Genomic DNA, 13,250 nt, shown 5'->3' with positions numbered 1-13,250 from the left:
GTAATTTGTGGATGATAATTGGCAGCATTTCCTTTTCTTCCTTTCCCCTTTTTCTTTCCCTCCCTCCTCCTGGTCCTCATTTCTTCTCTCGTTCTTTCCCTACCCTTTCTCCTTCTTTTCTTCCTTGCTTTTGGTTTAAGCCTAGGGCTTCACATATGGCAGGCAGAGGCTGTATGCTCCCAGCTTTATGCTTTCCTTTATTTTGAAGAATATCTCCTAAAAGTTAGTGTTAGTATTTATCTGCTTTGGATAATTCAAGTTTTCAAACTTGGATATAAGGGGTCTTGAAAAGAAACTTTGGTGAAATTCTCTTAAACTTTACAATTTACATTGAAACTATTTGACTTTTAACCACTCTCTCCAGTCATAGTTCACCCTCTTTTGAGTTCCGCAAGTATAGGAATATTAATGGCAGAAGGGCAGATGAGAGTAAGAAGAGGAGATAAAAAGCTTCCCTTAACTTTTTAACCTTTTTTTTTTTTTTTTTTTTTTTCCGACATAGCTTTGGCACTGTAAGTTTGGAAGCTGCTCTGTCTAGAGACCTGTGTGGATTGGTTCAGGTTAGGCATAGAACAGACACTCAGGCAGAAATAGCTCTAGTCTCCTGGTCTTCTTAGCTTTGCTTTGCCCTGTGTTGGATATTTTTGTTGTTTGTGAAATTAGTTGGGCTGGTAAAAATGTCCTACATAGAAAGAGTTGGTAACAGAACTATAGAAAGCACAGAATAAAACCTAACATCATGTCTGGTTCTTACTGACTGAGTTTGCAGTCAGAGTCTCTTAACTGTTCAGAAAGACCTTCACAGCTTTAGCTGATTTCTAGATCTTGTGTTCAAGATTATTTCTTTTTGTGGTCTCCAGTCTGTTCTACTATGGCCTGTAGTCAGGAGCCTAGAGTTTCTTAGTTATCTTATTTCTATTTGGACTTGATGCAGTTTCTGTTGTTCTGGACACATGTAAGAAGATGTCATGATTTCTTTTAGAAATGATGACTAAGTGTTATTCCAGCATCCCCTCTAAATGAATAGAGTCCAGGCTTTTCAAAAATATTGATCTTTCCTAATCTTATTGCTGCATTCTTCCTGTGTATTACTTCATTTTAAACTGCACAACAGCTCCAGGAAATATATTAACAATATTCTTATTGCCGAATCTTGAAAACAAGTGTTAGTTCTACAGAGGCCTTGGCTCAAAGAAATAGCAGGCACAGAGAGAGTTATGTAGGGGGGTGGAGAATTCTCTAGAGGTGCAGAACTCTCTAGAGGGAAGAGCCAGAAATGGCTTGGCTTTCCTTCTTTTGAGCCACGCAGACAGGTTGTACATGGGCTCAAAGCTCTTACCTCCTTTATCTTTTAGATCTTGCTTACACTGTGATTGTTGCTCCTGAAGAAAGTTTCCAGAGAATAGATGTTTTTGAGATTCTTAATTTATACTCTTGTCAGGGAAGGAAATGGTCAGAGACATCTGAATAGTTCATGTTGCTGGAGACTGTATTCTATGTCGAATAACCGCTTCCTTCCCCCAGCCTTGCTACATGACTTTGGTATTTTGTCTGTAACAAGGGCAACAATAAGGTAAATACTGTAATGCTGAATCACCTTCCTGCCTATATAAGGGTTCATGCAAATTCCTAGCAAGGCATTTTGTGGAACTATGAACTCCTTCCTAAAGATGCCATGGGAGATAACAGAACCAGAACCTTCCACACTGTATCATTTTTGCATTGGGCCATTTGAATTTTCTGCTTTGTTAAGTGGGAATGCTAAGTTGAAAGGAGGGGAAACTGGCTCCTGCCACTTGTAATATTTTCATTAATTTTAATGATTCATTTTTAATTAAAATATAACAGATCTCTAGCATTATTCCTGTCTTTGGTATTCATTGCCTTGAGACTTGAGCCAGTGCTTTGTCATGCTGTGACCCCTCAGTTTGAGAAATGGTGAGCAGAGAAATGCCCCTTACTCCTTCTCCCCACCTTCCCTGTCACTTCAGAAATTTAGCTGTGGAAAGAGTCCTTACCCTGGTCCAGGTTAGCACCATATCCACTAATAATACTTCTTCTTGTTTCCAGGTTGTAAGTGAAGCATTTCTCGGTGACATGATACTTTTAAAAAGTCATTCTAATTTGCCTCAGAAACTTTATCTTCTAAAATTTATCCAAATATGTGTTTTTTTTCTTAAATTTGGTTTTGTGTTGTTTTTTTTTTTTAAAGGAGCAGTTGAGAGGCAGGCTCTATTCTTGGTCTCTGGAGTTCTTTCCAGTTCTTCCCATCCTCCATTCCCTTCCCTTGCTGTAATTCTCTTATCCTTCTGCCTCATGACGTTCTGCTGCTCCTTTGATCAGCCTGGGCGTTTAGTTTTCAGTTGCTAGTTGCTGCGTCTCCTTACAAATCATGCCCCTGCGGTGTTTTGCCGACTTTGTTCATCTCCTTTGATTTCCTAGATTTGGTTCCAGGTAGAAATGCTCAGGACTCCATGCTTCACTTCTCTGATCATTACTTTTGTGTCTCATCATGCCACCAGCCTCTGCTCACTCTTAGATGTTTTTTTTTTTTTTTTCCTTTTGGGTCATTTTCTCTTTTCTTGTTCTATGGTAAGTCTTTTCCCCGTTTGGAGGCTCTTGGCTTCTGGTGTCCAGGGTGTCACACATGGAGTGTAGCAGGTAAATTTACAAGCCCTTCCTATAACCTGGGGAAGTCATTGTGATGGAGAGATGTAGGAGTCCCTGTCTCTGTCTTGAAAACAAACTCATTTCCTCATAAAGAAACAAAGCCATGGCAGTAGGCTGTTGACATGTTATCTGTGAACTTCTGTCATTCTGTGTCTGTTACAGCCTAATGGTTATCTGATGGATAATTTGTGTGTGCATGTTGTGATGTGTGTGCAGCTTTGATTTGATTTGCCTCCTTGAAAAATAAGTATCTTTTTGGTTGAGGTAATTTGTATATTCATAGAATATTTAAATCAGAAGTCCTTCAAATTATATCTCTTGAACGTAGACATGGTGAAGTCTTCACCATGTCTCAGGCCTCAGAGGGTGAGTCACAGTGTTCACACTACACTATGGTAGAGCTGGAAGAAGACCCAGATCCCTGATTTAGACTCTGACTTTTTGATTTGTAATGCCCAAGATGACATTACATTTTTCTTTTTTTTAATTTCTGATTCCAGATACTTTTGACTGGCACACAACTCCTGGATTCATGTGAAAATCTGCACGTTTTATTATCATGAGTAGGAGTTGCTCTAGTTTAGTAGATCTCAATCTGTGGGTCATGGTCTCCTAGCGGGTTGAACAACCCTTCCACGAGGGCTGCCAAAATCATCTGCATGTCAGATATTTACATTGTGATCTATAACAATAGCACAATTACAGTTATGAGGTAGCAACGAACATAATTTGATATCTGTGGGTCACCACAATATGAAGAAAGAGTCACAGCAGTAGGAAGGTTGAGAACCACAGCTAACCACTGCCACAGAGTCTTGTGGCTCAGGCCATCCTCTGAGTCTTCACATGATGACGACAAGGCTGTGTTTTTAGGGACATAAATGTGTACATGATCTGACTGTTTCTATTGAACTTATGAAAATTTGATTTAACCAATCTCTCTGTGCCCCCCCCCCACCCTGTCCATCTTTCTTCACATATTGTGCCCTGCATCTTCCATTAAAAGAACCATGAATGGCTGGGCACAGTAGCTTTTGGCCTGTGTCTGTTGAGCTGATCCTTCGGAGATTGAAGAAGAATGGCTCGAGGCCAGGAGTTTGAGGCTAGTCCTGACAGTGCCCTAAGATCCTTTTACTGACACAGTGGACAGACAGGCATGTACATGTGTGCAAATACACACATATACACACACACTCACAAACACGTACACGGTGTGATGGTTGAAAAACTAAAGTATAGACGTGCGAAATGTCTAGAGATAGTACATGGGACAAAATGGGGTTGAAATCCCGAGAACACTAGGCAGAGACAGTGGGATACTTGCAAATGAATGTAGAGAAAAGGGCTGGGGAGCAGTGATTCATAGAAATCTCAGAGGGATCTGAAATACCATTGGACTTCAGTGTCAAAGATGACTCTGGGGAAAGTAGGTTGAGGATTGCACCTATAGAAAAGAGGCTGGGAAAGAGGGAAGGGGAAAATTGTGCCTTTCCAGGGAGGCTGCTGTTGATAGTGGCTGGAGCAATTAGTTCTTAGCCATAGCTGTTAACTAGTTTTTGTGTGTTCTCTCTCCTTCCTTCCCCTGTCTCTCTTATACACACACACACACACACACACACACACACACACACACACACACACACAGACTGAAGGTACATATACCTACATTCCTAAAGTCTATTGACTGTCTATTTAGAAGATATTTTGCAGGGGCACAAGGTGAGGTGGAATCCTGCCATCTGCCACATAGCTACTCTGGCTTGGCTTTTGGCTGGGGAGTACTGAGGGGCTGGGCCCCTTGGCTGTGGCTACTGGCCCAAGCACAGCAGCAGATCTGTTGAGAAACTTGAACTTCAGCTTCTTCTGCTAGCATCAGTAGATGGTTTCCAGCTTGCTCTTATTTCCTGGGGTTGCCTTTTCCCTTCTTTGTATCAAGCTAGAATCCTGATGGTGTGAAAGTTATCTCTCACAAACAGCCAGGTTTCTTTTAGTTGAGATAGTCCAGCAGTGTTCAAATCTGTGTGCTGAAGAAGAAAAACTGAAATCGCATATGCATCTTATAAACATACATTGACCTGTCTTGCTTTTCTTTTTTTCTTCTTCTGTGATTCTAATTAGTTTTTGATTGGGAAAATTAAGCTGATGAATTTGGACTGTACTTTCCAAATAGTTTTGTTATGTGAATTCTAACTTCTTTTATGCAGCTGAGGTTTTCTGAGTTTGCATCTGGCGTTATCATTTCCTCAGAGAATGGAGCTAGGTGATGCAGACTGGAAGCAAGCATTCTTTCTTGTCTTTTTCCATGGGAACATATCTAACTAATGAGCTGATTTGTTTACTTGAAAATCATCTTTATTGTTGGCTCTGGAGCCTGTGATGTCATCTCTTTGAATACCTGTTTTGTAAGCAAGGAACAAATTATAAAATAGTGGTGTGTGAAGAATCCACAGAAATAGTTATGTTATATAGATTTCTCTTGTAAAAGCAGACTCCTCCATCAAAAGTAATAGTTACATTCTCAGCAGAGTGAGGAACCATGGATGTCTCTTGGCTAAGTCATTGATTCTCACCAATGTAAAACTGTGTATGGGTCTAGGTCTGGAAATGTCGGGACAGGAGGGTGATGGAGAAGGAGGGGCATGCTGAACAGCTCCCACAAGGCCAGTGTAGGTGGACTCAGATTTCCTACAGTGCCATTGGTTGCCTGGTGTGGCTGGGCCAGGGAACAATAGTCTGCTCCCTTCAGGGTAATGCTCTTTGTGTTTCTCAGCTCTTTGTTCATCATCTTTACACTCTTAACATTTATTGAGGGCCTCAAAGCATACTCATACATAATTGCATTGGTCAATATCTACTGTAGTAAAAGTTAAAACTAATAAAAGATGGATTCATTCAAAGTATCAAAGTTAGATGATCCATTCTTACATAAGTGGTAAGTTTTCATTGAATAGAACTTTAAGGGTTGGTTAGAAAAATGTCATTGGTGCTTGTTTCTTCTGTCTTGTTGATGTGCCGTGTGGCTGAAGGACATGAGTCTCAGCTCCACTCTGTCCTCAGTCCACTCTCTGGAATAGTACACTGTATGTTGTAGTGGTCTGAGTAAATTGCAGTGGTGTATATGGCCAGAGTACATGATGTCCTTGAAAGCAATTGTATGAAGCCTAACATTGTACATGATTCATCACAGTAGTGATTTAAAAGTAAGACAAGCCACATCTAATATTAATTTTGAGTTCATGTACCTCTAGGAGAATTTCAGTGTCTCTCAGATTGTGCCTGGGCCACACTTTGAGGTCACTGGGATTAATGTATACATTGTCTGAGAGCAGAAAACATTTCTGTGGCTTCCTGAGGACCTGGAGAATACCTTTAAGTTTATTCCTTCAGTGTGTTTACTGGTTCAACTTTCCCCCTGAAATTCCAGGGGGAAAAGCACCATCCGGTGATTCAGAGTACAACTTCCTCAGGAGCCTTTCCTTTGGTTACTCATGCTCTAAGAATGTCTGCTGCCTGTGATTCAGCAGCTAGATAGTTGCCAGTGTGCCTCAGTGATTCCAGACTGGTTACAAACCAAGATAGGTCATTGAGAGAAGAGACAGTCCCCCATGAGTGCGGTGAATGAATTCTATGAAGTCTTAGAGGCTGTCAGGAGAAATCAGTTGCAGTTGTTTTCTAGAAACAGAGTGGATACATTTTCGGGGAGCTCAGCTGTTAGAGTGGGATCCATTCTGCTCCCCAGGAGGCATGTGCCGTGCTCCAATTCACGTTTTCCGCAGCAAGGCAGCGGCAGGTGCCTGGAGAGAGTGGGAGCAGTCGGTAGTCTGAGTAGCAGCATGTTCATCTGCCACATCAGGTTCATCTCCCCAAACTGGTGGTGGAAAGACAAACTTTGGCTCAGAATAGGGAAGTTGGGAAGGCTTAAGCAGTCAAGCTTCCAATAAAATATGGACAAGCAGTGTCTTAAGAACTGTGCCACCGCTCCTTGTGTGCCATTTGTCCTCAGAAGGAAGCCTTACTTTTTAGAGCAAAGGGACATGCTGCTGACTCACCTCAAGTTCACGGAGAACTGTTATAATTATTCATGTTCTTAAAAGAATCTGTTAAATATTATTAAACTTAATCAGGATGTGCCACATAAAGTTTTATTGGAACATGGGGAAAAAAAAAGAATTGTTCAGTAAACTTTTTAATAAAATGAGGGCATTTTCTAACTGCTTGTCTGTTGGGCACAGAAAGTTATCATGGAACATTCCACTAATAGTCTCTGAACTTCTTTCTCTGTCCTATTCTTCCCGGGTCATGTACTGCTGCCTTTAGCGCTTCAGCATGGAAGGGATCTCAAATGTCATTCAGAATGGCCTCCGCCACACCTTTGGAAACTCAGGTGGAGAGAAACAGGTGCTCTATTATCCTTATTTTCCTCACCCTCTGCTTGTTCTTCTGTGAGGGCCCTGACAGTTGGCACTTTTACTAATTTAGTAGGAGCATGGCTGAGAGGGAAGAAGTGCAGGTTCATTTTGTCTGTCTATCTACGAACAGCAATGAACAGAATCTTTCTTTGGGGAAAAAGTATTTAGATTGGTCAACAGATGAACTGCATTCTTAAGCAGGTTTCAGGGCCCCATTTTCATGCCCAACTTCAACAAATAGTTATTAATATACTATTGTAATAGCTTGCATGATAGTGAAAACAACTGAACTGGAACATGATTCTAAAATTTTTTCCTAAAAATTTAGAAAAGAATCTCATTCTAAGGAGAATGTGGCCAGAGCTTGTTGCCTTTGAGATTAGAGTCTTAGGTGCAGAGATCATATTTTACCTCTTTTATTTGAAGTTGGGCATATTGTATAGTGAGGCAGTTCAGTTGTCAGCCAAGTAAATAGTAAGACATCATGGATAAAGAATTACATGCTGTGAGACTACATACTCAGATGTGTAGCAACTTGGTGTATATTTAGAGTTTTGCATAATTCAAAGGAGGGTCACAAACATAGGAAAGTATATATTGGTGAATATATTTGAAATTATCTTTCCCTATTTGAAAATTCTATCTGACTAAGACACTCTAGTAGGCCAGGTCTTGGCTGAATAAGAAGGCATGCCACTGTAAGATGTAGAAAGTTTATCAAAAGAACCCAATGCCTAGAGATTCTTCAGAAGGTTTTTGTGTATCACTCAAGAGGAGAGAGAATTGGTATTAAAGTAGGCAGGCTCACACTGACATTCATAGCTAATAGGGAGGCTCTTTGGGGATGGTTGAATTCTAGTTTTTATTCTGTGCCACTTGCCTCCCTCAACCTGTAAGGTGGAAAAATAACCTACAATTGACCTGGCTCATGAGGAGGTGGGCATATGGGCCAAGGCATAGACTCCTGATGCTTTTTCACATTGCTTGATACCATGAGAAAAGCTCAGGTGAGCACTTCATTGGAGTTTTGGGGATATATATATATATATATATATATATATATATATATATATATATATATATACATATATATATAAATATACTTGACTGTACAGTTGAGCCTTACCCAGAGGATGTGAGGCTCTGAGATTTCAAAAAGTTGAACAGCTCGTTTTAACTATTGTCTGGGTCCCAGGCCTACCAATTATTATTTGTTTAGCAACTTTCTTTATCTTAATTTTTTAGTTATTTATAGAAGCATAGAGTCTGTGGGAATTAGGAACAGAAATGGGGTTGAGAATGAATTTTGACAGGCTTGCAGAAGCTCAAGGACAGGATCTCGGACACTTTCAGTGTGAGCTTTTGCAAACTGCTCTGATGTATATAGGACAGAGGGTGCTACACAGTAGTTTCTGGAATTCTTTCATGAGACTTTTCCTTCCCTTTTTGTTCTTTAGACCAAGTGTAATAATCATGAGCATTTTGAGGGCATGAATTAGCTGGGCAATTTGTCACAAATTCAGAGATGATTTTTGTTATTCATTTACCTTTGTGGCCATTCTTTCTCTATTATCTTATCGATAATATTTAAGGCCATTTATATGTACTTACACAATCACGTAACATATTAATTATGTTTCAGTAATTGTCCGGGAAGTGAGTCTTTATTCTCAGTGTCTGGAAGAAGTTGGTTTGTGTTCTGAGACATTGTCATGTTATTCAAGTTGAATATTGTTTTCACCTGGGATAAGAATGTTCTGAAAGAAAGGGAACGGTGTGACAGCCAGAGATTTGTATAGTGATGTTAAAACTATGCTGTAGTTTAATGAGTGTTTTGAAATTGTGTTGAAAAACATGCAAGGAGAGTGCTAGATAAGAGTTCACATTAAAAATGAGCAAGTGAGGTAGCTGTCCTCAGACCTCACCCTGTGCGGGGCTCAGTGCCTGAGCTGTAGGAAGGCTCTTACTCATGTTGACAGGAGACTTGTACACAGCAGGTAGACTTGGGGAGAAAAATGAGCTCCATCAGAAAGACTGAGGCAGTGGGGACAGTTGCCTGTGCCTGTGTACCCACTTCCAAAGCAGCCATGCTTCTGTTACAATGTAAATTCATTCAGCCTGAATGATTTTTTTTTTTTTTTTAATTTGGCAGTATTTGACGACAGTCATCCCTTATGAGAAAAAGAATGGCCCACCGTCTGTTGAAGATCTTCAAATATTAACAAAAAGTGAGCTAAAAATATTTAAACAACTTACTGTTTGACTTTTGCTGTTCCTGAACTCTTGGTTTTCTAAATTTTATTTTTATTTGTCAGTGTAGGTTGGTAAATGAAGGATGCTTTCCTTAATTCTTAGGACAATAAATAACTATAGTGTCAAATGTAGTGCTGACTCAAGTGTTGTTTGAATTTTTCCCCTTAATTTTTGAAATATTTGGTTTTTTTGAAATATTTGTAAGCTGAGGTTTGTTTTTTTTTTAATTTTAGAAAGCATGTAAGTTGAATCTCCATGATCATGCATGAAAGCAAGTCTGTCTGTAACTGAGTAAAATGCTTTGTGGCTCTCGTGACTTAGTGATTGACTAGGAGAGTGATAGGGATGTAGTGTAACACCCGCCTTCTGGGTAACAGGAAGGCAGAGCTAGTTGTAGAATTGTTATAAGTCAGCAGTGAGACTTTAAGAACATGCATCCACTCAGCAAGCATTGCTAGGGTCTGCTGAGGGCCAGGCTATTTTCTGAGCACTTTGGGTACATTAACAAATGAAGCAGACAGATTCTCTACATGTATGTGGGATAAATTTAAAATGATCTGTGAGAATAATAAATGCACTATTGAGTATGTTTTAGAATTGTCTTAAGCAGCCATTGTAACCTGGTAATTCTATTTTCAGGGATATTCTTGGAAGTCACTTTCTCTCTCTTGGTAGCAATGGAATATTATGATAAAAATGTGTTCTCATTTACCCTATAGTAAATAATAAATTGCATCTGACTTGGAGCAAGTCAAATTCAGCTTGGCATGGGCTGAGAGATGGCTCAGTAGTTAAGAACACTGGCTGCTTTGCCAGAGGACCCAGGTTCAATTTCTAGCACCCACTTGGCAGCTCACAGCTGTTTGTAACTCTAGTTTCAGGAGATCTGATGTCCTCTTCTGGCCTCCAGAGGTGCCAGACACATATATGATATACAGATATACATGTAGGCAAAAAACCCCATACCAAACAAACACAGTTGTCCAAATTTCATAAACAAAGAAAGTGAAATGATTGAGCACTAGTCCTGTGGCTCACTTATGTAAACCAGCACTGAGGAAGGAGGCTGAGGTAGGAGGATTGCCCTGAAATCCCGAGATTTAACCATTCTGGCTACACCGAGTGAGACCCTGTCTCAAAAGAAACAAAATATAAAAGGGTTAGATTTGTTGATACTACGAACACATGTCACGTGAGTGTGAGTGGATACTGTTGGTGACATATGGGCAGGAGGTCAGACGGGGACAAGCAGCTTCCTCTAAGCCACTCACTACCTGCTTAGCTTGGGTGTTCATACTTTTTCATGGTGAGCAGTACACGAAAAGTCTTATATTGAGATATAGGTAAGCCAAGTGATGCCAGTCAGTGTAAGATGAAGAAGCCAGAGCTTAGCTGGTGGGTATCCAGCCTCTCGTTTTCAGCAAGAGCTTGTGTGTGTCCAAGATCACATAAGATGGGTAGGTTAGTTACTGGCCTGCATCTCTTAATTCTGGGCAACTGCACCCTGACCCCAGCTCCTGGCCTGTGACATTATAGAGAAGTTTAAAAGGAAAAGGTTGAAGCCTGAAATTGGAAATGCTGAGCCCAACAGTTGTCTAAAGAAGAAGAATAGCTCAGACAGTCATTGCAGTTTGTAGAACATTCTAAGATGATATTTTCCTAGATGGACACATTTTATTGTAGAGTCTCTGGGCGTCTTTGGGCGACAGAATGATATCCACTCTAAGATAGTTTTGATGATTTTGTGATGGTGGAGACATTTGGATGCACAGGGGCCTCTGCTGTTGGCATAGAGAAAAAGCTATTTATGCATCTGTGACCTCCCTCATAAAAGCTTGGGAAGAAAGTCACAGGCACGAGAGAGTCACACTCATCCCTGCATCTGTTCATAAGGAGGAGCTGGATCCTCATGCGATCACCAGCCTCTGAGATAGACCCGATTATTATCCTGTTATGGACGAGGAGTTTAGTACATGGGGTGGTAATGTATCTATTCATAGTTATAGAAGTGGTGAAGCCAGGGTTAAAAGCCCCAGAGGGCTGATTTCACAGCTACACTTGGGACTTCTCATACATCTAGGGGAAATATTAACTGTGAAGGTACAATTGTGAAACTGTCTCTTGCCAAGGTTATTTAGATTAAAAACTAAGACCTAAAACCTGATTCTGAGTAGCTGCTGTTTCAGTTTTGGTACTCACCAAGAACATAATAACAGGCTGGCAGGCCTGTGTACCTCAGTGTTAACACACTTAGTCTAGCATGCATGAAGCCCTGGGTTTCATCCTAGCAATATAATTATGTGTGTGTGCGTGTGAATACACACACACACACACACACACACACACACACACACACACATACACACATACACACATACCCCAAAACCTCCTTTTATAAGATGGGTCCTCATCTTCTTCCCTAGCAAAGAAGGTGTTCAGAGCTTAGTAGATACTGGTTGTTGCCTTCTAGGGCTTTCTTCATTTGATCTTTAAATTTTTTCACTAAATCTTATTAGTCTAATGTTTGGAGAATACAGTTAAATCTTCAGAATATCCCCCAGTTCTGAGGACCTGTAAGGGTAGTAGGGATCATCAAAGTGCACACTGTACTGTCTTTCACTTTCCAGCATTTACTGGAACAAAGCAGATGCTCCACAAATGGTCCATACCTCTTTCCTGCCTCCTACACTGGCCCTTTACTGTATTCTCCTATCCAGAAAAAATTCTGTAGTTTGTGAATCAATTACGCCACTTCATTCATTTGCACTGAGGCTACAGCTGTGAAATGAAGTTGAACTTTGAACTGGACCCTGAGTTATTGTCATGTCTTTCTTGTTCTACAGTTCTTCGTGCCATGAAGGAGGACAGTGATAAAGTTCCCAGCTTGTTAACTGACTATATACTGAGAGGTGAGTGTTAACTGACTGTATACGGAGAGGGGAGTTGTTATTGACTATATACTAAGAGGAGAGTTGTTAACCGACTGTATACTGAGAGAGGAGTGTTAACCAACTGTATACTGAGAGGGGAGCAGTGGCTGAGGGGCCATGCTTAGTAAGTAGATGTGCCCTCTTGCTGACATAAAAAGCATGCTCAGCTTTGTTAATTCCAGTGATGATAGAAAGACAGATGGTGTATGACTAGCATTAGGGCTTTACAGAACTTAGCTTCTGTTTGAGATCCCGGGCTGGAAAGGCGTCCCAGAGCTGAATGGTGAACACTCACTGGAGCAGGAATTAGGAGTGTATTAAAAAGACCCCGGGCTCTGGGTGTGGTTATGTACACCTTTAATCCTAGCTTTTGGAGCAGAGGAAGGTCGATCTCTGAGTTTATTCCAATCTTGTATATATAGAGAGTTTTAGTCCAGCCAGGAGTTACATAGTGAGACACTGTCTCAAAAGATAAAGTAAAATAAAGTAATTAAAAAAAAAAAGTTTAAAAATGACATTGACTACTCTTTCTGAGTATCTGGTATGAGATGTTGATCCTGGGAAGCTCGGGAAGGGTGGTCTCTAGTCACCTTGAGGGCAATAGAAAAGGAAGGACAGATGTGCCAGGGCAGATGGTAGAGCTAAGAGAACTGTGGACAGTACCAAGTGAGGCAGAGAAGACGACAAAGCTTTAGGTAGAGAAGGTGAGGGAAAGTCAGGGTTTCTTACTGTTGAGCTGTGGGCCCTAAGTAGTAGAGCACACAGGCTGCAGATACTAAGGAGTGAAAAGAAGACAGAAGATCACTAGTCATGAACATTCTTTGCCAAGAGCAAAAATGCTACCTCCTCAGTCAAAGGGACTGTAGACATCACCCAGCCATAGAAAAAGTGAATGCTGTTCAGGGGGCTTACAACTAAAGGTAACATTTGTTTATGAACCAGATCTGAATATTGTGTAGTTGACTGGACTTGGAAGGCAAGCACTTTG

At 40.7% G+C, this 13,250-nt stretch overlaps 1 protein-coding gene across 3 annotated transcripts in view; it reads left to right on the top strand.

Moving 5' to 3' along the window:
- The window catches only part of FEZ2 (fasciculation and elongation protein zeta 2), a 42,799-nt gene that overhangs the window by 27,267 nt on the left and 2,282 nt on the right, over positions 1-13,250 (top strand). Inside the window, exons 6-8 of one of the 3 annotated variants that reach the window (XM_080923138.1) lie at positions 6,988-7,068; positions 9,232-9,307; positions 12,176-12,241. In XM_080923138.1, coding sequence (XP_080779264.1) covers positions 6,988-7,068; positions 9,232-9,307; positions 12,176-12,241 — 223 coding nt within the window. The remainder of the gene's footprint in view (positions 1-6,987; positions 7,069-9,231; positions 9,308-12,175; positions 12,242-13,250) is intronic. The other 2 variants (XM_080923139.1, XR_013975165.1) reach the window with 2 other exon arrangements.

Source organism: Micromys minutus (assembly GCF_963924665.1).
Source record: "Micromys minutus genome assembly, chromosome: 1".
NCBI lineage: Eukaryota > Metazoa > Chordata > Mammalia > Rodentia > Muridae > Micromys > Micromys minutus.
Note: the sequence above shows the minus strand (reverse complement) of the source record. Positions and strands in the feature narration are given on the sequence as shown.